At 42.2% G+C, this 23,350-nt stretch overlaps 1 protein-coding gene across 1 annotated transcript in view; it reads left to right on the top strand.

Annotated features, from left to right (window-relative positions):
* Positions 1 to 18,745, top strand: part of LOC113016447 (uncharacterized) — a 40,129-nt gene extending 21,384 nt beyond the window's left edge. The window contains exons 2-6 of the mRNA XM_026159282.1: positions 3,450 to 3,788; positions 4,506 to 4,844; positions 5,786 to 5,887; positions 14,665 to 14,991; positions 17,875 to 18,745. Coding sequence (XP_026015067.1) covers positions 3,450 to 3,788; positions 4,506 to 4,844; positions 5,786 to 5,887; positions 14,665 to 14,991; positions 17,875 to 18,332 — 1,565 coding nt within the window. The 3' untranslated portion in view covers positions 18,333 to 18,745. The remainder of the gene's footprint in view (positions 1 to 3,449; positions 3,789 to 4,505; positions 4,845 to 5,785; positions 5,888 to 14,664; positions 14,992 to 17,874) is intronic.
* The last annotated feature ends 4,605 nt before the right edge of the window (positions 18,746 to 23,350 follow it).

A 23,350-nucleotide genomic window follows, 5' to 3' on the forward strand; every position in this document is an offset into this window, starting at 1 on the left:
AATTCAGGAGAATAATGCAAACTAAAACTACATAATAATTCACAACCTTTAATTAGGGGTCTAACATGGCATAAAATAATATTATAATCTAACAGTTTTAAAAAATAATCCCGTCCACACATAAAGGCAGAAATGAAGGAAAACGCTGCTATGAACATGCCAATGCAGCAGGTGGCGCTAGATTCCTAACCGTGCAGAAATGTTGGCCAATCAGAAGTCTAGAAGCCTCGGTGGGAAAAAGTAAACTAAGCTGGGGCATAGAAGCAGAACCGAGTCGTATGTGTGGAGGGACAGTAACTGTGTGTATATGTAAGCATTTAAACACTGCAGAGAGTAGAATTAACAGTATTGTAGAAATTCATTTCACCGAAACAATAACGTGGCGCACAGTGTGACGTCAAGAAATGCGCACACCTTTGACGCTGCATTTTCTCCGTTTTTCTAGTCCACACGTAAATGCAAAAACGGAGTTTTCAAAAATATCCACTCTGGCCGGAGTTTTTGAAAATCTTCGTTTTCAGTGACCAAAAACGCCGTTTACGTGTGGACGAAAGGTGCAAACGCATAGAAAAATCTGCGTTTTCAAAAATACCCGGGTACGTGTGGACGTAGCGCATGCACCAGTTTATTGTATTTCCAGACTTGCTTTCGGCACAATTTACAGTGCACGCTACTCTGTTTTTTGTCAGACTTGAAATAGCCAAAATACCTTCAAACTACGGAACTTCTATGGCTCTTCCGTTCGACAATCTCTCCGGCATTGGAACCGTCATCTGTTTTCTCTTCGGTCACGCTCGGTTGATGTTTCTAGTCGGCACACTCATTTCCTCCATTACCCGGGCAGTACGGTGGCTGGCTGCTTCCCAAACAAATACACATGTGCGGCTTGGCATTTGTGCTGTACGTAACAAGTCACGTGACGTGACGCTGCGGCTGTGATTGGTTCGGCTCTGCGCTACTTAATTTGGATTGGCTGTTCTTTTTTTTTTTTTTTTTTTAAGAGGACAAGAGCGGCGAGGTCTATCGCAATAGTTAAATTTTTCTATCAAGAAAAAGTTATATCGCGATACATATCGTTATCGTTCTATCGCCCAGCTCTAGATCAAACTAACAATCCAAAGCAGCAACTTTCAAATCTCTGGATTCTTCTTGGTGGCTTTCAGATGAGCTCATGTTACAATCAGCTGCTGTGTGTGTTGTTGTGTAGCTGAAGCTCGGACTCACATTTCATATGTGACCAAAGGAAACTTGGTGCTGTGTGACACACTTTAGATTCTCTGCTGCTGCTTTGAACTCTTCAAACTAAAGAGCCAAACGGATGATTGACTGTGCAGCTCTGACATGGCACCAAATGTCCCTGTTATCAGCTGCTGGATGGACGTTATCAGAGCTTTTTAGTGCCACACGGATCACCAGGAGCTCCTCCTCTGTCTGCAAACAGGCTCAGCAGCTCTGATCATTGGAGTCAGCACAGAGTGTGGAGACATCTAGTGGTGGTGGAGAGAAGTGCATGTAACGTGTGTGTGTTGTGTTAATCAGCATGAGTAGTTAGGGGGACGTGCCTCCCTGTGCCTGATGGGAGTCCTTGTAATTACCCAGCATGCTGTGCTGTGCGCTTCATTTCTAACACTGGTTTCACTGAAGAGCTTTCTGAGCTTCTTTCATTGATTGTGACCAACGTACATGTTTGCTGTGGATCCACATCTGCTCTTCCTGCTGATGTCATGAAGCTGTTTGAGTGGTGAGCAGTCAAAGCAGCAGGTCCTAACAGGGACATAGCAGGATATTCCTGCCTGTAAATGAGCTGTAACTGCACATATGAGCACATCTGGTCTGCATGTAGTGAACACAAAGAGTCTGTGTGAGCTGAATTTACACCAGTCTGGTTGTGTTCCTGTTATTTTGGCCCTTTGACAAACTCAAATGTATTTAAGCTTAAATGAAAGTGCATTTATTAAAATGCTGTAAAATCACAGTACTGCTGATTTTCCTTTGGTGGACACCAAACATTTTTATCTGCAGGTGAAACTCTGCAGTGATCTGAGCGTGTGCTGCTCTCTGGCATCTCTCTGAGTAATGTTGACATGCTTGATGTTTTTGTCTGTCGTCACGAGGATCTTATCTTCCTTCCCTGCTTCTGTTTCCTGCTCACAAACCTGCATCCATCTCAGCATCTAAACTCAAAGTCAGCAGCAGCTTCTTAGCTGACTCTGCCCTCATAGCCCTGATCTCAGGGACTCTTAGATCATTTCAATATGTACATGGAAATCTGTCCTTGCTGCTTTGAAGGTGAAACCTCAGAAATATAATGTCCTCCATGTCTCAGTGATCACAGCAGAGATATAAAAACACAAAGCAGAAGAGCTGAGAGGACCTGGGAGAAAGATGAACAACCCCAGGGTTTTATTCCAGGTAATAAGACCTCCTGGCCAAACTGATGATTGACTGTGAAAAGTTCAGTTTAGAAGCACTTAGAAGTGGGTGGGTCGGTGGGTTTAAAATATAAATTTTCCATTTAAAACCAATTTTCCCTCAAATAATGCAAAATCTACATTCTACCATAGCCTGTATATAAAGATGGAAATGGTCAGAGGACATTCTTCAATAAATCAGCACAAAAAGGAAAATAAATCTGGTTATTGAAGCATCGTTATCTCGCTGTCTAGCTGGTGAAACCTGGGAAACTCCAGGCAAGGGCAGCATACTTTCATTACTAAATGAACAAAGTGGTCCTCTCTTTCTGATCAGACACGTGGCAGATCTTCTGCTTCTGCTTTGTTCATATTTAACAAAATTAAAATCCAGACATGAGTGGACACATTCGTTTTTGATGCTCTCACTAACTAACACAGCCAATCCCTCAGCACGTTTGTGCTCTCTACTCATATCGCCTTCATATTAAATCATGTTTTACTTTTTCAAGAACTTATTTTAACATTGTACCGAACAACAAACAAATCCTCCCAAACAAAAAAGTCACTTCAAAGGCCAAAATGCATTATATTTCTTCATGTCTGTATAGGTGCCATGTATGATGTATCCATGAATTACTGTGTGGTTAAACTTCCTGTCAGATACACGCTGTTTTCTCTGCCTCTGGTCTGTTTAAAGGACCAGTTCATCCAGAGTAACCACAGCTGACTGTATCTGAACACTGACAGGCTTCAGATCGCCCACAGAGACGGTTTTATGTGTGACCACAGAGAGCAGCAACAAACTGATGTAAAAGAGCGTGACAGCGTGGGCTGGGTTTATTCTGTCCTCTGTAATGTTTTCAGTTCAGGTCCAATAACATCTAAGAACAGAGGATCTCATTTATATTTGAGGACTTCAGGTAGCTGATGTTTTATATCTGCACAGATTCGTGTGACTCTAAACTCTGAGTGAACTGATGCAGAGTTCAGGTTTACACTCACAGCATGTTCATGTTTCTGTCTCTGTGTCCTCAGTTTCCCAGCATGCCTCGGCTCTGGAGGTGTATGAGGGGGTGGAGTCTGTCCTGCTGATCTGCAAGGACACTTCTGTACCTTTTGACCCCACTCTGATGTGGACTCGCCACGACCTCGATCCTCCAATCGTCCACGAGTGTAATGATGCAGGAGATGAACTGACAGATCAAAACCAGCGTTACAGGAAAAGAACGTCCATGAAGACGGACTCTCTGAGGACCGGAGACTTCAGCCTCACTCTGAGGAACCCCATCATCTCTGACAGCGGCACCTACACCTGCACCATCACTGCATTTGGAAATGAACGGACACTGACAGCAGTAGAGCTGCAGGTCAAAGGTCAGCAACACACCCAAAAACCCGCTGAGACTACGAGAGGTCAGAGGTTATCACACTAAAAGGCTGCTCCAGGAACAAGAACAATGCACATGCATATGTTTGAACAAACAGCTGCGCTTTCAGATGCTGAGAACAAAGAATGTTCAGTCTGATCAGCTGCTGTTTAATCTACAGAACTGAGAGACTCATAAATGTGCCCACACACTCCTGAAAACTAACCCAGGAGGTCCACTCAGCCTTCAGGTGTGAACAGCAGTGAAAGGTCTGACCTACAGAGAGGCACTAAAGACAGCAGCTCACCCACAGGAAACACATGATTATCAGCCTTTAACACTTTAAACCAGCAGCTCTGATCAGGGCTGTCCTGAAGTTTTGTTTTCTAGTTGTGCCAGGGATTCGATTTTATTCTATTCTATTCTATTCTATTCTATTCTTTTCTATTCTCTGAGATTATTGCTGCCTGAGTTGTTGTTGGTGTATCTGCAGGTCTCAGACTTAAGACTTCCAGATTCAGAATAAACAACATGATTTAAAGTGAATAATCAGATATTTAATAACCAAAAACAACTGGAGTCATGATTAAAGCAGCCTACATGTAGCATTACCTCGTGACTCTTACACAGACACAATCTTGTAGAACTAGTTTCTAATCTCAGGTGGTCACGTGACCTACAGGTCACACAGACAGCTGATTCATGTGTCTCTGTGTCCTCACAGTGTCCCACCAAGTCCTCACCCTGGAGGTGTACGATGGGGCGGAGTCAGCCCTGCTGCCCTGTCACATCCCGTTTGTGTCTGGACCCTCCACAGTGGTGTGGAGCCGCTACGACCTCAATCCTCCAACCGTCCACCAGCGTCAGCAGGAAGACGACGAGCTGACAGATCAAAACCAGCGTTACAGAGACCGAACATCCATGAAGACTGACGCTCTGCAGACTGGAGACTTCAGCCTCACTCTGAGGAAACCCCACATCTTTGACAGCAGCAACTACACCTGCACCATCAGAGTGAGGGGAGAAGAACCCAGACTGACAGATGTTCAGCTGCAGGTCAAAGGTCAGCAGCACACTCGAAAACTTAACTATATTATTTTTTATCATATTAGTTTGTCCAACATTAAAAGTAATATTTTCATTTGACGAGTAACTTTGTAAAATAGAAAAGCTCTTAATTTATACCAAAGATTCAACTCCTTGCTTGGATTCCACGTTTAATCCACACCATTATTGTATTATTATGTGTATTAATATTACACGTGCACAGTTATTATGATAAACGTTCCCATCCATCCAGCACTGACAGTGACACTGACCTGTGGAAACCTCCTGAGGCCTTTTCTGCAGTCTGCTTGTTATACAAAGAACCTGCTGCCTAAATAAACTTAAACCAGCTCTCAGCCCACAGCGAGTGGTGGCTCGATCACTTCATGCCAGCGATTTATACTGACCGATCAGCATGTGTCTGTTTATTAGCATAGCTCGTCCTCTGTTCGGTCTTATTATTCAGGATGAGACATGATCTGTCCTCCCAGTTCCTGTCAGTACTCCGAGTTCTGGATCAACTGATAATATTTTCATGTTTCTAATTTTAGAGAAAGTGACCAGAAAGAAAGCAGTCGTACATATTTGTTTAATATGTGTAATGAAGGAGATCATTTGTAACCTTCACTAAAGCTGTTTCTGTGCTGAGCTCTGAAACCTGACTGAAACTCTTCAAATAAACCTCTGCAGATGATCTGTTAGCTGTTTGACAACTACTCTTTCAAGGATGTTTGAGATGAAAGGAAGGTTGGAGATTGGCCTGTAATCAATCTCAAGAGTTGGCTTTTAAGTAAAGGTTTAACTACAGCCAGCTTGAAGGCCTGTGGTACGTAGCTGATGACTCCTGTAGACTTTGCTGTTTAACCTGATGAGCAGCAGACCTGTTGGAACTCTGTGATTATTCACTTTGGATCAGAATAATCATGTAAACCTCGTTCTGTTGTTGGTCTCTTACAGAGCCGTACATCTTTCCTGCTGAGGCCTGGGTTCTCCTGGCTGTCATGATTATTGCTGCTACTGTGGCACTTGGAGTGTATTTATGGAAGTTACTGAAGAAAGGTATGTTGTGTGTCTGTGTGTGTGTGTTTCACCTGCATGTCCTTCTAGCCCAGTTAACAGTTTCTTTCATTCCCACCTGGGAACTGTCCACTACAACACAGTCTGCTCTGCAGGTGTCAGCTCCACTGAGATAGATGAAGCTGATAATTAACACCAGAATCTGTTTCCACATGGTGTCTGCATACGAAGTTTAACTAAATGAACAGAGTTTACACAGTTTTATAACAGAGAAGCTAAAGCACCAGACTCAAAGGGTCAAACAGAAAGCCAGATATTAAATACACAAATACACACAAAAGAAAAATGATTAGCAGGAAATAAAACCTCACATGTAATAGAATCACATGAATAAATATGTTTGTGATATGTATAAATGTATTTTAAGAACAGTTTTAAACAAAGTCTGTGATTCTGCAAGTGTTATCTTATCTGGCCGGTTGATCCAAATTGGCCTTCATGACAAAAGCTCACCTTTTAGGTTTAAGTCTCGCCCCACATGAGGATTTAAGTGTCATGGTCCCGGGTCAGTGATGCTGTATTTTGTGTTTGCCTGGAACTGTTAGTTATTTCTAGAATGAGCTTTAAGACAATCTATTTTTTTTTTTGAGTCTGTTAAATCCAGATGGTTCCGAGTTTGCCTTGTACTAAGTTCCACGCTTAGTTAAAGCCAGTTCCTTTTCGTGTCCAGTATCTTTCTCCCTCGCCCTCTTTCTCTCATTGTGTCTCCTTCTCTCGCTGTCTGTCTTCATTCTTGTCTCCTTAATCTTTTCTCTGTCTCCTCTCTGTCTTCCTTCTGTGTAGTCAGTCTCATCTGTGCTTGTTTCTCATGTCTTCCTGTGTCAGGTCCGTCTGTTTCCTGTTTTATTGTGATAGTCACTCTTCTTGTGTGCATCATGTTCAGTTTGTTTCCCGTCTCATCACTTATTTGATGATTATTTCCAGCAGCGTTTCCCAGGCGTGTCCTCTCTCCCTTGCTGTTTATATTGTCTGTGTCTCCCACTGTTCTTTGTCATCTCTCCAGCTGTGTTAGGGTCCCAGCTGTTTGATGTTTACCAGTTAAGTTCCCAGTGCCTTCTTAGTTACGTTGTTATTCTGTAAATCCAGCTATGAAGCTGAAACCCCACTTCTGCTTCCAAGTCTTGCTGTTTGGGTCCATTCCTGCTAATAATTTTTATAATCAGTACCTAAAGCTGTGAAAAAAATGTGTGTTTTATCTAAAAACAGGATAAATATTGTGTTAGAATGAATCATCTGTATACCCATATTATTAAACATTAGGCTTTATCTAATATAAAAATGTCAGACATCTCTAAGTTAATCAAGAAAACTGTTTATTTATTTATTAAATTTAACCTTTTTAAAATTTATTTTAAGTTCATTGCTTTTAGTTTGCTGCTGGATGGATGACTAACTGGTGTCTTGCTCCACCCAATCTGATGTGGAGTGTAGCAGAGCCATTTCTGTGCTGCTCGGGTGAAGGAAACTCAAATAAGAATAAACTCCAAAAGACTTTGTCAGCGAGAAAGTTGACAAACTACTAGGCTGATAATTATGAAAGCCTTTTGGAAAGAAAAGATGAGCTGGGCCACAGACTAACGTGTTGGAGTCCCACAATTTAACAGAAGGCAGAAATCAGCAAACTGCTGCCTCACTTTGTTCACTGTGGATTTTATTCCACGGTCTGCTCGTCTGCAGGAACAAACATGCGGCCTGAGCAAACAGGCAGCGTCTGAAGCATTTCCCTGCATCTCTCAGATAATAAGGATGTTATCATCTGTCAACATCCTCATGCTCTGCTTTAAGGCATCAACTCCAGCAGTGGAGAGTTTGTGATACAGTTAGAAGCACAAACTAATGTGGTTCATATTGAAGGGGGTTCTTTGTAGCCCCCTGAACCCTGGCACAGATACTGCAGCACCTTAAGCACTGCAAGGCTAACAAAGCAACAACAGAGGGGGAAATGCTCAGCCACCAGGCAAAGGTATCAGCACCTCACACAGCAGCTACAGACCAACTCTGTGTGCATCCAGTTACCATGAGCCGCTCCACTGCAGGCTCTAAATATTCAAGCCAGTTTGGGTGTTTTAATACTTTGTTGGTATGTTTTTTTTGTTGTTACTCTCTATGGTCATTTTATTAGGTACATTTTTAATGTCTCAGTGATAAAAATATTAAATCAACCAATCACATGACAGAGGCTCATCCCATTTAGGCATACAGTACTGTGCAAAAGTCTTGAGCTTCACCTTATTTCTGTGTATTTTCCTTCCAAGGAGCCAGATGTGTTTCTGAAGGTCTTTCAGAGTTTTGGACATTTGCTTTTTACTCTTTTTCAGTGCAGTAAAAAGCACATAAAAGGCAAGTCGGCAACAAATCAAAATGATACATGTAGACACTTTACTAGTAGCCTGTTGAACTTCTTTAATTAGATATTAATTATTAGATGAATTAGTTATACAGGTAACTACCAAATAAATCCCAATCTGAGAGCATGGAATAGTATTTTTAACAAGGAGAATTTAAAGACTTGGATAAAAACTTAGAGTTTTTATCTTTTTACATTATGGAAAGGATGTGTTTTATTGGAATCTGAAATAAGACAAGAAAAGATTGACATGTAAATCAAGTACACACAAACTAATAACTTAAACATTATTCCCCAGACTTTTATTATAAAGTCCAGTAAAATGTCACCTTCACAAATTCACCCTGTGATACAATTAAAAGACCTGCTGCTTTATTACAAACCATTTAACCATTTAACCACTACTAGAATCCGTCTACCAGCTGACCTGTCAGGTGTGTATAAGAATACAGAAGTTTACAGTTACCCACTGTGTATTATGCAGTTACACACCACTCCCACTTTAAATAAGCATTAATTACTATTTATGCAGAACTTGCTTATTAACAATCCAGAGAACAACAAATTAGCGGTGCTGGCTCTACATTACAAATGTTCTAAACAACAGACTCATAGAAAATCCTCAGCATTTTCTGGCAGATGTTGAAGGACCTCAGTTGCCTCAAAAAATAGAGACGACTCTGGCCCTTCCTGTAAAGTGCTGTGGTGTTTTTAGCCCAGTCCAGTTTATTGTCAATGTGTACTCCAAGGTATTTATATTTATATTTATATATTTATGCAAATTCTCCTGACCATTGATCAACGACCACTGACCAAAACCCACTGATCAAAGACCACAGATCACAGTGATTGCAGCCATTCCCCAACTCTCTGTGAATGGTACTCATGGCCACTGATCTGTGGTCTTTGATCAGTGGGTTTTGGTCAGTGGTCGTTGATCAATGGTCATGAGAATTTGCATAATTATGATTAAGGAACTGACCTCCCAGCCCATTGTTCCTTCAGTGGGCTGGTTTCAGTCATTATGCAAATGTACTGTTTATAAGATTGGGGAAACCTGCAGTCAGCTGAGACTGAAGAAGTCACCTGGATGAGTGACGAAACATTTCTCCCACAAAACGCTACGTCCAGATGAACAGAATCAGCTTTTGGAGATTTACTTTCCTGGATGATTGAGAATGCATCAAGACGTTCTAAATGTATATTTTAAGAAGCTTAAAATTCAACAAAACATAAATTAAATTATGTACAAAGTGCAGAACTGTAAAATAATCTAAACATGGCTGAAAGATAAAATTTCTATGAAGGTTTTATGAAATATTATGAAATATTACTTCTCTCCTTCTGTTTCAGCCAATGACAACTTAGCCAACTTATATATGATGGAAACCAGTTTCAGTCTATGATATTTTAGTGATCTCTTAAAACAACCAGACAGACACAACTGTTTGACTCCCACATTGTTTAAAAAATCTATTAAGGTTTTTTCAATTGAACCTTCAAATACCGAGTAAATCAACATATTCTTACCTAATATAGATCAGAGTGCAGGGCCGAGTGTCATGTTTCGGCTGTGTGCAGGCAGGAGAAGAACCCAAACGCAAAACTAGGGCTGAGCGATATGGCCTAAAATCCATATCGCGATATAATTTGAAGCACGTGCGGTAACGATATATATCACGATATATTTTCTTCTTTATAACGTATTTTCCGCACTATAAGGCACACTTAAAATTCTTTAATTTTCTCAAAAATCGAGAGTGTGCCTTATGTATGAATTCTGGTTGTGCTTACTGACCTCGAACCAATTTGGGCGTGCAGAAATCTGTTAAAAATGTTTTAGTACAACTTTGGTAAGCAGCACTGCTTGATGGATTGTCGGAGCATTACGGCTGCCGTAGTGAGGAGCTTCGCGGAGTAATCTGAGTCCAAAACTCTATCCGCTTCAGGTCCCAAAGTCAAACGAACACTGAGTTAAAAACGGTCTAAATTCTTTCATCTTTAATAAAATTATCAGCGTTGCTGCTTTACCAGGTGCAACAATTAAGTTTAACATCCAGGCATCCATGAAAACAGAATTTATTACATTTAACGGAGTTAGAAGTTAACAGGAAGTTAGCTCGCTAGTTTCCACCTAAACATGACATACCATCTTCTGACTGAGAGATTTTTGAAACTAATTCAAACGTACAGCTCTGCTACCACTTCCAACATAAATGAAGACAGAAAACTAAACAGCAGTGGCGTTTGCAGGTTTACTGAAGTTGGACTACCTGGTGTATAATGTTGTGCTACGTGATTGCTACCGACACAGCTATGTTAGCATGACATTAGCACAGTGAAGCTGGAGGATGAACGCCAACTTTTCTTCCACTCGATAAAAGTTAACGTGAGGGATTCTGGTGGTCAGGGACAAATGCAATCGCATAGCAGGATGCTATACACGGGCCAAACTTCAGTCAGGAGAACAACTGAGATTATTCATCCACAATACGAGGTTAGTTATTAATATACTGCAACAACATGGGAATAGAACAGCTGCGAGAGAATTCAACATTAATGAATCAATGTTACGGAAGTGGAGGAAGCGCAGTTTTTGGCTTTCCCCATATTTCAAAAGTGCTTCATCTCTTTGCTATGACTGTCGCCCACCATAATTTACAGATGATAATGGTTTTAGCCACTGCGATGCTTTCTACCAAAACAGGCGCAGCTTGATGATATCATCAACATGCGCTATCGCGATAGAGCGGTATACTCAAAATCTCTATCGTTGGCCAAATTTATATCGTTTCTATCTCCCACCCCTACGCAAAACTCACAACGCAGGAATTAAACTCAAAAAGCTGCTTTATTGCAGAATGGAACGAAAAATATAACACAACTAAACTGGGACATGGATAAACTGACACACAGGGAAACACAGCCATGAGGGAGACTACGAAACAGACAAAGAGAAACACAGGGCTTAAATACACTGAGGGATAACGAGGGAATGAGACACAGACGGAGAGCACAGCTGGGAGTAATCAGACTGGACGAGACAAGGGAAGCAAAACTAGAAACACTGACATGAGACACAGACCTTCAAAGTAAAACAGGAAACACACTGACATGTAAACTTAACAGCAACTGGGGAGACAGAACATAGGAACCTGAAACATGGTACAGAAAGGCACAGTAGACACAACATGGAACACAGGGAAGCCATATTTCAAGAACTAAACCTATGATAACCATAAATGAAACCTAGGGAAATTATAACTATAAAGATCAAAACAGCACAACCCACATGAACATAATGAACTCGCAGGGAAAGAGTAAAACTAAATACAGTGAACATAGAAACACAAGACCTCTTCAAAATAAAACAGGAAACATAAGACGCAAACATGACAACCTGAACTTGACAACATAAGACACAGACATGAAACACATGAAGGGCAAGGGAGACTTAACAGGGGTTGGAAGACACATGGGTAATCTAATAACAAAGAACTATAACAACCTAGGCATGATAAAAAATGAACTTAGAAAAACTAAAGGGCTTAAACATAAACCATAAACATGAACATAAACTAAAACTCAAAACGCTGGGTCAAAAGACCCACGATTGTGACACCGAGTACTACTGCCAGCTACATATTTCAGTATAACTATAAATAGATCAATAGTCATTTATACTATCAAACAGTCGTTTGACTGTTCCATTCCAGTCGTCAGGTTTCATTAGTATCATAAGGTTAATTCAACATCTATTTAGCATTGAGATTTTAATCTTGATGATTCAGATGAAAAACCAATCAACGTCCTCTTACTGTCTGAGTTCATTTTAAAGAGACAGAGGATGGTGAGCACATCCAGGCCTGAATATGAACTTACCTCCATATTCCAAATCCAACATGGCAAAAATGAGCAGAGTCAAAGTCAAAAATCATAAATGTGTTTAGTGGGTCCACAGTGTTGGGCAGTGGTTGCTGTAATTTGTAACTTTGGACTCCCCAGAGTGACTCTTCAGATGATGTCTTCAGAGTTAAAGATGATTTACTTTTGTCAAAGAAATTCAAAGATAAACTCTGTTTTAGCACTCCGTGTCTCGCTAAACACAAACGTCCAGTCCTTTTACCCTCTCTCAGCTGCAGTAACAGGTATCCAGGGGGACTTTGGTCTCTTTCAATCCCAACTTTATTGACAAGAGCTTATTGACAGACTATTTCAGGCTTGCTTTAGTCCTCAGTCTACTCATCAGCAGTGTCAGGCTTTTACTCAAGAAAAGTCATGTATCACACATTACTTAATACTTTTCTTAAAAGTAGTGAAGTACATTACTAAATTACTCTGGGGAAGAAAGTAATTTGTTATACTACTTGTTACATGGGGTTACAGCCCCACACACCAACATAAACACCTATACTAATGAGGACACACACGATCTTTCTTTTAGTGTTTAGGTTAGGGCTGTCAGCATTAACGCAGATTAATCTGTCATCATGACATTAACATTTTTAATGTAATTAATCCATCTGGAGAGCAGAAAACATCCCTGAAATGTCTCTGTCAACACATTTTGGGCAGTTCGTCCAAAGTTTGTCCATTCTGCGCTCCAGAACGGTCAATTTCATTAAAAAATGTAAATGTGATGCACAGCTGACAGCGTAGTCCATTCCACAGTCGCCTGGTGTCAAAGCTGTGGTAGCTGGACTCCATTTTGTCCCTGTAGTCCTTTCTGGCCTTTTTTATGGACTTTCGGAGGTTGTACCTGGCTGCTTTATATGCATCAGCATCCCCGGAGTTAAAGGCAGAGGTCCGCACAAACGTCTTTATTTACCCAGGGTTTCTGATTTGGATATATGCGGACAGTGGTTTTTGTGATGGTATCATCCATGCACTTTCCAATATATCCAATGACAGAGTCTGTGAGTTCATTGATGTTGCCATCAGCTGCATCCACAAATATCTGCCAGTCAGTTGTGTCAAAGCAGTCCTGCAGGACCTCCTCAGCCTCACTGTCCCGTTTGTAGATGACCCTGGAAGCTGGTTTTTTCTGTTTCAGTCTTTGTCTGTATGCAGGCAGCAGCAGTATGGAACAATGGTCTGCTTTACCAAAAGCTGGGCGGGGGAGGGGTTTGTAACACTCTTTGAATGGAGTGTAACAGTGGTCCAGTGTTTGATCACCTCTCGTGGGGAAGGAGATGTGCTGATAGTATTTGGGGAGAACCTTCTTCATGTTGGCTCTGTTGAAGTCTCCCAGCACAATAAAAGCAGCTTCTGGATTTTTGTTCTCAAGTCCAGTAATGATGTCATACAGTTCGTCCATAGCCGTGGCTTTATCAGCGTGTGGGGGAATGTAAACAGCTGAGAGGAGAACTGAGCTGAACTCCCTCGGGAGGGAAAAAGGCCTGACTTTGATGGTCAGTAGCTCGAGGCTCTGAGAGCAGTAAGTTTTTAAGATACACACATCTTTAGCCCACAAGGAGTTAACCATAAAGCACACCCCTCCTCCCCTTTTCTTGCCTGAGTCCTTCGTTCGGTCTCCCCGGTAAACAGTGAATCCATCCGGCGTGATGGCGCAGTCGGGGACGCTGGGCTCCAGCCATGTCTCTGTGAAGGCCAGAACGCAGCAGTCCCTGTTGTCTTGTTGGTGTTTAATCCGTGCACGCAGCTCGTCAAGTTTGTTGTCCAGAGACTGGAGATTCGCAAGTAGGATGCTGGGGAGAGGTGGCTTGCTGTTTCTCTGTCGCGTTCGGCACAAAACCCGCGTTTCCCCCTCTTTGTTTTCCCTCGACGACGCACAAGTAAACAAAGGAAACGAAGAGCTTAGACGGGTTAAAAACTGAAAATAATAAAGTAATTTAATGTTTTTACATTTTAGGCCTTTTGCTTGTAAGCTCAGAAGTCACACTTACCATATGATACCCACACAGACAAGAGTCTCAATCAGCTTTCACAACACACAGGAAACAACCTTTAAATGACTTTTTCATATATCAGATAAACTTGACTGATAATTATTACCTGATGAATCATATGTGAACAAAAACAGCTGAAAGAGTGTAACAGACACAGGCTTTTCTGTTTTCTATTAACAGATATTAAATAACACTTTCTTCATTTTCATTCTGTCATTTATAGTGATTTAAGAATTGTATTATTAAAGTCATTTTTTAAAATCATTTCTTGTTTTTCTGTTGTGTATTTGTGAAGGCAGCTTCTGTGTCAGTACTTGAGTCCACAACAAATTCCCCTGAGGCGACAATAAAGTATATCGTATCATTTATCCTCAAATGTTTATTTCTATTTTATTTCAATCTTTGTTTCCACTGACTTCTTAACTTTGGGTAACATGAGGCTACTTTGATGTTAAATTTCAGTCAGAGAAAATGAGCTCAGTGCTGCTTTGTTGTCCTCTCAGTCCCAAAGGTGGAGGTGAATTCAGGGGTGGAGTCTGTCCAGCTGCCCTGTAAAGCCACACTTCACCTGCCTGAAGACGTCAGAGTGGAGTGGACGAACAGAAAAAACAGGAAGGTCCACGTGTATGAGGATAACTGTGATCAGCCTGAAGAACAGCACCAGGTTTACAGAGACCGAACGAAGATGAATGAAGACCTGCTGAAAACTGGAGACCTCAGTCTGACCCTGAAATACCCCACAGGCTGGGACGCAGACACCTACACCTGCACCGTCTACAGCAGGAGGGAGAAAATCCTGATGAAGAACAGAGTGCAGCTCTATGTCAGAGGTCAGTGATGTAGAACTGAGAGGGAACATGTATCAGCTACACACTTGATTTACTTTTGACTCTTTGACTCTTGTAAAACTATCAGAACAGAAACCCAACAGGCTTTACAACCCGGTTTGGTTCAACAGTCGGAAACAAGAAAACACACAAAATGTCTTCGTGCTCTCTTATAACTCATGTAAGATACAGAATGAGCTTCAAATGCATGAGTCCAGAGATGAAGTAAGAAATTAGAGTATTTACTGATGTAATCAGAGTATTATTGAAGTAATGGTGAGCTGTATGCACAGGTGATGAATCCAACCAAGCAGACAGATGAGAAGAAAGTAAAACCCAGGAAAAGGAAATGACGACCATTTATGATTTCTTCAGAATCATGTTAAACTGTGATGGTTAAAAAAAATAGATTCTGTGTGTGTTAGGTCTTTTATCACATACTACTTTTAACACAGTTTGAAAAGAACATTGTCTTCGCGGCAGGTGCTTCCTGTCGCCACCGGACGCCCGCTTATCTCAGAACATCAGCAGCATGTCTTAAGGCACACTGTCACTTGTGCAGACACAATTTTGCAGTTGCAAGCTGATGATTAAACTTTCACCTCTAAATGAGTTTACTTACAGTGTATGTGCAGTGTTGGGAAGGTTACTTTTAAAATGTATTCCACTACAGATTACAGAATACATGCCCCAAAATGTATTCTGTAACGTATTCCGTTACATTACTCAATGAGAGTAACGTATTCTGAATACTTTGGATTACTTAATATATTATTATGCTGAATGTATTGTTGCTGTGATTTATTACTATTACTGAAGGTCCGCGGCTCCGAACTGTAGTAAAGGGACCTCTGACTAATACGGCGGGGTCCCTGTCGGCTCGGAGCCGAAAAATAGCTTTACTTTGTTGTGTGGGTCAACTTTGCTAGCAGAGACAGAGAGAGGCGTTGAAAGGCTGCTCCAACGGAACTTATTGTTTTCAGAGGAAAACACGAACACGGTGTACAGTCGAGTCTTAATAGCTTACTTACAACTGGGCTCGTCAGGCTCTCTTCTTGGCTGCAGTGGTTATTATTATATTTACATGCTTCCAGCTCCCGTTTTTGCTCGATGACAGCTTGTACCTTTCCACTCCCCTTTTTCTCCCTCCTCGCGCTCACAGACCCATAACGTGTATGGCAGTCCATTCTCCCTGCAGCACGGACTACACTGCCCATGATGCTACATTCTTTAGAGCTATGCTTGTAGCATTCTGCCTGTTAGCTTAGCACAACAACAACAACAACGAAAAGGCGCTCTCTCACCCAGGAAACACGCAGAGAGAGAGCGTCACCCTGTAACCATGGCAACCGTAACGCTGCCGCCTGGAACAACAGAACGTAGCTGTCAAACAAAACCCAAACAGTCCTGACCCGCGACAAAATGAAACAGGAAAGTACCGCAGTGTAATCCATTTATTTCAACAAAGTAACTGTATTCTGAATACCAGCTTTTTAAACGGTACCTGTAACGGAATACAGTTACTCATATTTTGTATTTTAAATATGTAACGGCGGTACATGTATTCCGTTACTCCCCAACACTGTGTATGTGTGTGTGTGTCTCGACCTTACACGAACTCTGTCTTGTGAGAAGAGAGGCCAATTCTCATGTGCATAATAACCTAACTAAAACTATATATATGTAATAGGTTGAACAAATGTTTTAATCAGGAACCACTACTAAAAGCTTAATCAAAAGATATAAATGAATAAAAGATAATAATGAATAACCTGGTTATTCAAATAGCATCATCCAAACAGCTCCTCAAAATAACTTGCACTTAGACTCTGCTTTAGTTTCCCTTTCTGCAAAGCATGCAGTTTCCTGTCTATTTTGGCACAGAGTCTACTCAGAGTTAGGCCTTTCTTTTATAATGCAATGTAATCTGCATATAAACATTTAAGATTATAAAAAGCATTCAACAGTTGAAAGTGGTTATAACTGGACCTGTAATAAAGGTTAACATGATACCAGTATGTTTAAACATCTGAATGCAATATCAATACATTTAAAATTATGTGATCTCCACACTATCGTTATGTTTTGTTTTTTAGCCATTCACAGGTCAACTTACTGGAATGTTTCAGATCATTGTCCTGCTGCCTGATGCTCTTAAGCTTCAGGGCATTAACTGATGTCCTGATGTTCTCCTTCAGGATGTTTTGTTAGAGGGCAGAGGTCATGGTTCAGTTACAGCAAGTCATCCTGAATGAAAGCAGTCCCTACCATCACACCACCACCATGTCTGACTGTTGCTGTGATGTTCTCTTTATGAAATGCTGTTAGTTTGATGCAGATGTAACGGGACTCAACCCTGTGTTCTTCTGTGACCTCCTGGATGAGTCATCGATCTTCTCTTGAACTAATCTGTTTCTGAGGTTTCTCCATGTGTGGATAAAGGTCCTCACTGTGACTCACTGGAGTCCCAAAGCCATAGAAATGTCTCTGTAAGCCTTTCCACACTGACAGATGTCACTTCCTTTGTTCTTCAGCTGGTTCTTTAGATCGTGGCGTGATGTGCTGCTGTTTGAGATTCACTCTGTCTATTTAAGCGATTTCTTGATTCAGCCGGTCTGTCAGGGGATGTGGCAGTGAAGTGTGGTTCATCACAGTTAATTCAGAATATTTCACACAGGACCAGCTAGCTTTGGATAGCTTTTTTCTTTAATAAATGAAAATAAATGAAATCCACTGTTCTCTCAGAATAGCAAAAAAAAAATACATTATAACAATTAAATATGATTAAGTGGAACATCATGTTCATTATAATAAAAAGTTTTTTCAAAACAATTTCCCACCATAAATCTCAAAGAGTCTTCCTATCTCTCTCTCTCGCTCTCTCAGTTCCCCAGGTGGAGGTAGATTCAGGGGTGGAGTCAGTCCAGCTGCTTTGCAAAGCCGCAGTTCACCTGCCCAAAGATGTTAAAGTGGAGTGGAAGGATAATTGCTACTCCTACTACAAAAGAAAGGTTCACGTGTATGAGAACGGCTCTGACCAGCCTCACAAACAGCACCAGGATTACAGAGACCGAACGAAGATGAATGAAGACCTGCTGAAAACTGGAGACCTCAGTCTGACCCTGAAACACCCCACAGATGGAGACAACTCCACCTACACCTGCACCGTCTACAGCAGGTGGAAAAGAATTCTGATGGAGAGAAAGGTGGAGCTGAAAGTCAGAGGTCAGTGCTGTAGACACAGGTCAAAGGTCAGAGGTCATGCAGGAGTTTATTCTCTAAAAGCTTTTAGTTTGAATCTATTTTCAGTTCATTCAAATAAAATAAATTCTTTGATGTTTTGATCTAAAAGCCAAAAATGTCAGGCGGAGCAACTGTGTGTTTAAATGAACTAAGAAGACCATTAAAATGATCCTACCTTCAAAATAAAAGCCTCTGGCATGATGTGAGTTTGGATCAAATCAATAGTTTTGTTAGTTTAGTCCAAATCAGTGTAAATGTATAAATATCAATAGTTTTAAAGCTGCTGAGATCATTCAAACACTTTGATCCAGTCATTTGGATGTTGTCACATGTCAGGGTGGAGCAGCCATAAATACGAGGCTTTTATTGTGAAAATGCTGAGTGTGATGATCCAGAGGAGCCCATGGGGTGTTTGTGGCTGGATGCAAAGGTTTGTAGCTCTCCTTGTAAAGAGAAACAGCTTGAAGCTACAGAGGAGCGTCTGCAGAAGAAGACAGGGGAAAGAGGAAGAAGCTGAGGCCGCTGGAAAAAAGACAGGAAAAGGAAATCAGCTTCATTTGTTGGAGGCCGTTTGTTCATCACACTGAAATATTCCCACTTTAGAGACAGGAAACAAAGTGAAGTGTGGATTGATGTTTGTCTCCATGATTTGGGCCCTGGAGTCATTTCTTCATCTCCCACTTTAAGACATATTAATGTCAGCCTCACACGTCCCACAGTGGACACATTTCTATTTCTAGATGATATTTGGAGGATGGTCATGTGTTTCTCTGCTGTCACAGCTCTTTGTGATATTTGAGTGCAGCTGTAATGTTTGTGTGGTTAAAGCCACCAGACTCCACTGACAAAAACTCTCATTTTAGCCGGAGAACACGGGGCTGCTGTGGGACTTTGTGTTTGCAAAGGTTTCTATTGGAGGCATGTTTGCCTTTATTATATAGGTGCAGAGAGTAGACAGGAAAGTGGGGAGAGAGTGAGGGACACACAGGCACCTGTAGTAAGCCCCGCCTTCAGCCCACCTGCTCAGCCAGGTGAGCTATAGCGCTGCTTTAACATGTTGGTGTGATTGAGAGTGAATGAAAGTGAGTGATGGAGGCAGCAGGAAACTAACAGGCTGTTTGTTCTGAGAGGTCACATGACTGTTGTTCTCAGCAGAGTCTGATGATTTGATGAGACCATGAGAGCGGCTTCAGTTCCTCATCAGAAAGAGTCTGACAGAAGCTCCTCCCTCTGTACCCCAGTAGACTTCTATTAGACTGCTCCAGATTCCTGAGAGTTCACACAGAAAACTTTACAAACAGCCAAAGAAAAACTATTGAAAAGCTTCAAGATCACAAAGAGCTCTTTCACAGCACATATGAGCCATTAAGAAGTGCACATTTGTGTTTCCCACAGTCCATCATCCAATAATATCAAAGGACAAACTGTGAGGTAAAAAGCCTTCAGCTCTTTTTGAAGGAAGCAAAAAGACTTTGGTCCTGAGAGATGGTTCAAAACACAACTCAGACCTACCAAAGTATTATTTGTGCCAAACACATGAAGCCTTCAACTTTGTATGTGTCCAGTCAGTGTGGCAATAGAAGTCACTGTGAGGATTTTCAATGTGCTGTCAAAGAGCATCCAAACAATCAGGTGAGGATGAAGAGAATTAGTGTGGATGGACAGAAAATCCATATCCAGTGTGATTTAGGAGCAGCTCATATATAATGAGTGAAATGAAAGAAGAGCACAGACAGGAAGAACATGAGTGAGCAGACATTTTGGAGCTGCTGATCCACACAGGGCTGGATGGAAGGAGTGGGAGTCCATGATGGCTCAAAGTCTCTGATCTAACTCTTCCTGAGCCTCTCCCCCTGCCTCCTCTTTGGATCTTCTCCTCCTCTTCTTCCTTATCTGCCTCCTCCACCACTGCTCTCTCCTCCCTCATCTCCTCCTCAGCTGAACTGAAGTCAGGGCTGTAACATGAGGAAACGTGCAGAAATGACTGAGTCAGCATGTTGTTGAAGTGAGTTGAGTGATGGTGAGCAGATTAGATGTGCGAGCCTCCCTGTAGAGAAAAGCAGATCTTCTCCAGAGTTTCCCACCTCATGTTTTCCTGTGTCACAGCTGATTGTCACATCCTGGCTGTCACTAAATGAGTGGTCCAAAGGTGGAAGGAGGAGCACAGTTAGATTGTTCACCTCCTAACCTGTGAAATCAATCAGCTGAATGAAAAACACTGTGATCCTATGAGCTGCTATCAGGGCTGCTCCATTCTCAGGATTCTCATCTGGATGACTGAAGCAGATTATTGATGAAGTCAGCAAACAGCTTTCAAAATGGCTCTTTTTCCAGGGGAACTCCCTGAAATGTAAATCTCATTGGAATGAAGAAGAAGTCCAAAGGCGTGGTTAGGCCCAGACTTGTGGCTGTTTTCAATGTAAAGCCCATGTTGCAGGCAGCTGCTGCTCCTTACTGGCCCACAGCCTCCACTGATGGATGTGTCAGCTCACTTGTACTGTAGCCACGGGGAGAGCGATGGTGAAGCTGACAACCAGAGGTGTAGCGCTATTTGTTGAAGTAGCCCAGCTGTGCCATGGAAGCACAAGTTTCCAGAGATGATTGGACTGTGAGCAGAAATGATCCATGTTGGACTGAATTGAAGAACAGATCATAAAGTCCTCTGTGTGCCCAGCCCGTCTGTCTGAGCATCTTCATCAGTGTGCAGCTGATCTACAGCTAATGTGCTGATTGATGAGCAGCCTGTTCATGGTGATGATGAGAAACAGATTGGATTCAAAGCACAAATGAGTGAAAAAGGAGCAGCAGCCATGATAGAGCGAGTCCTCTGCTGACAGAAATAGTGGAGTGAAGGATTTGTGCAGCGTTTCTCTGTGAAAACAGCTGATTCAGATCAATGAGAGGAGGATGAAGGAGAAGCAGCATGTTTCTGATAGAAGCATCACTGCTGTGCTACAAACTGCTGGGACTGTGTGTGTGTGACGGCTCAGCTGGAGGCAGGATTGGTCCAGAGGAGAGCTGCTTTATTCCAGACTAACTCTTCTAGAAAGCTGACATCTGTGTGGAACAGCTGACCTGCACCATGTGGAAAAGAACAGCAACATGATTCAGCGTCAGATCCCGACACATCCACGGATTCATCCCGTTACAGGAACTGTGCCACACGTGGCCTCTGTTTGTTCTGCATTGATGCTGCAGGGATTTCTTCAAGTCACTATAATATAGTGTCAGATGGACACATGAAGCTAACACGGCACATCTTTGTGAGTCTGCAGCATGTTGACACACATGTCAGTGTTGTACAGATCTGAGAGCAGCACAAACAAACTCCATCAAAGTGATTTGTGCTGTTGCAGAGCTGTGTGACTGCATTTGTCTTCATTATGGACACATTTCTACAAATGGGACTAAACATGTGACCCTCTGCACATCCATGGCTCAACAGTGCACCCATTGGCTGGATGCAGCTTGTATTGTGGCTCCTCCCCCTTAGCTTCAGGTCAGTTTAGCTGTGTTTCCTCCAAATCCCAGAATTCCTGAGGAGCAGGAATATGTGGGGCTGGGCTCTAAACACTCAGGGTGAGGACTGAGTGAAGAGCTACAGGACAAAGTTTCAGCGCTGCGCTCACAGCTTTGAGACGTCCAATCAGCAACTGGTCCTGATAACATCTCCCCTCTCATTCCACATACATGAAGACTGCTAGAAGCAGCTATCAGCCACATCAGGCTCACATCATGCTTGCTATTAAACATGCTGCAGTCTGCAGTAAACTCCCTGCCACAAAGCTTTGAGTCTCCTCCAAATGCACCTGTAACAAGGTCACCTGCAGAAATAACTGTGTCCACGGGCAGAGTCACCAACACTCTGCACCAGAGCTAAACCTGCTTTGGAGCTAAAAAGCTGCTGTCAGGGTTTCCTGCAGAGCTTCAAATGTGGAGACTGAAAGCTGTGGACAGTTTCTGTGGCTGGATTATTTCATATGTGTTTGTTTCACTTTCAAAGGAAAGTGTTGGAATAAATCAGGTGTGTGACGCACACTTTACTGCAGATTGTTCTCAATGTAACACAAAAAGCAATCAAAATGTGATTGATCCTGATGTGCTTGTTGCTTCTAGCAGTGTTGATGTATTTGCACAGAGAGGGGGAGATGTTATCAGAGTGTGTAAGTGATCAGATCTGATGCTGAATCATGTTCATGTACAGTCAGCTGATCCTCACAGTTCAGTTTGTAATCATGCAGCTCTCCTCTGATAAATCCTGAGCTCCACCTGAGTCTCAGTCCTCAGGACCTCACACAGTCCCAGCAGCTTCTATCAGCAGAGTTCTCCCTGATATCACAAACATATTGATCCTCCTTCAGCCTCCTCTCATTCATCTGTTTCCACAGAGAAACTCATCAGTGAAACCTGAGCTTACTGTGGATTATTCTGGTGGCTCCATCACTCTCTGCCTCACACGCCCTCATCTGCTGCTTTCCTCTGATTGGCTGCTCTGACAGAGTCATGATTGGCTGCATGTTTGTATAGAAAGCAGCACGTTGCTGGTAGATCAGCCATCAGCTCATGTTTGTGACTGCAGCATGGCACCAGTTTGCTCCTCGTGTTTCAGTCCCAGACTGACCTGCAGCTCTTTAGTAAATTCAGACAGCAGCTTTGTAACTGTTAGTAAATCTGACCATGAATATCATTATGACACCTCTGACCACTCATTCTGTCTTTATTGGCTTTCATACATGAAACACGCTTAAAGTCACCATTGAATCTAAACTGGATGAAAGCAGCTGTGAGTCACTGCAGCAGCTCTGTGCCAACAACCAACCAACACCTGGGTGGAGTCCCAGCTGAAGCTGAGAGACACTCAGAGACAGAAGCAGCTGTATGGAAGCGTTCTACAGGACGGCTGACACAAAGCTGATGTTACTGATGTCTCCTAGATAGATCTCATGGACCAAAGGCTCTCTGTGTCATCTCGGCTCCAGCTGAACTAAACTGAGAGTGAATTTGGGCTTTCAGGGAGGGGTGAAAGCAGAGCGCTGTAAAGGAAAGGGCTGTGATTGGTTCAGAACACGTCAATGAGAAGAAAGGAAAGCTTCAGAGCAACATGAATGAAACAAAGTGT

This window comes from Astatotilapia calliptera, chromosome 3 (assembly GCF_900246225.1).
Source record: "Astatotilapia calliptera chromosome 3, fAstCal1.2, whole genome shotgun sequence".
Lineage (NCBI taxonomy): Eukaryota > Metazoa > Chordata > Actinopteri > Cichliformes > Cichlidae > Astatotilapia > Astatotilapia calliptera.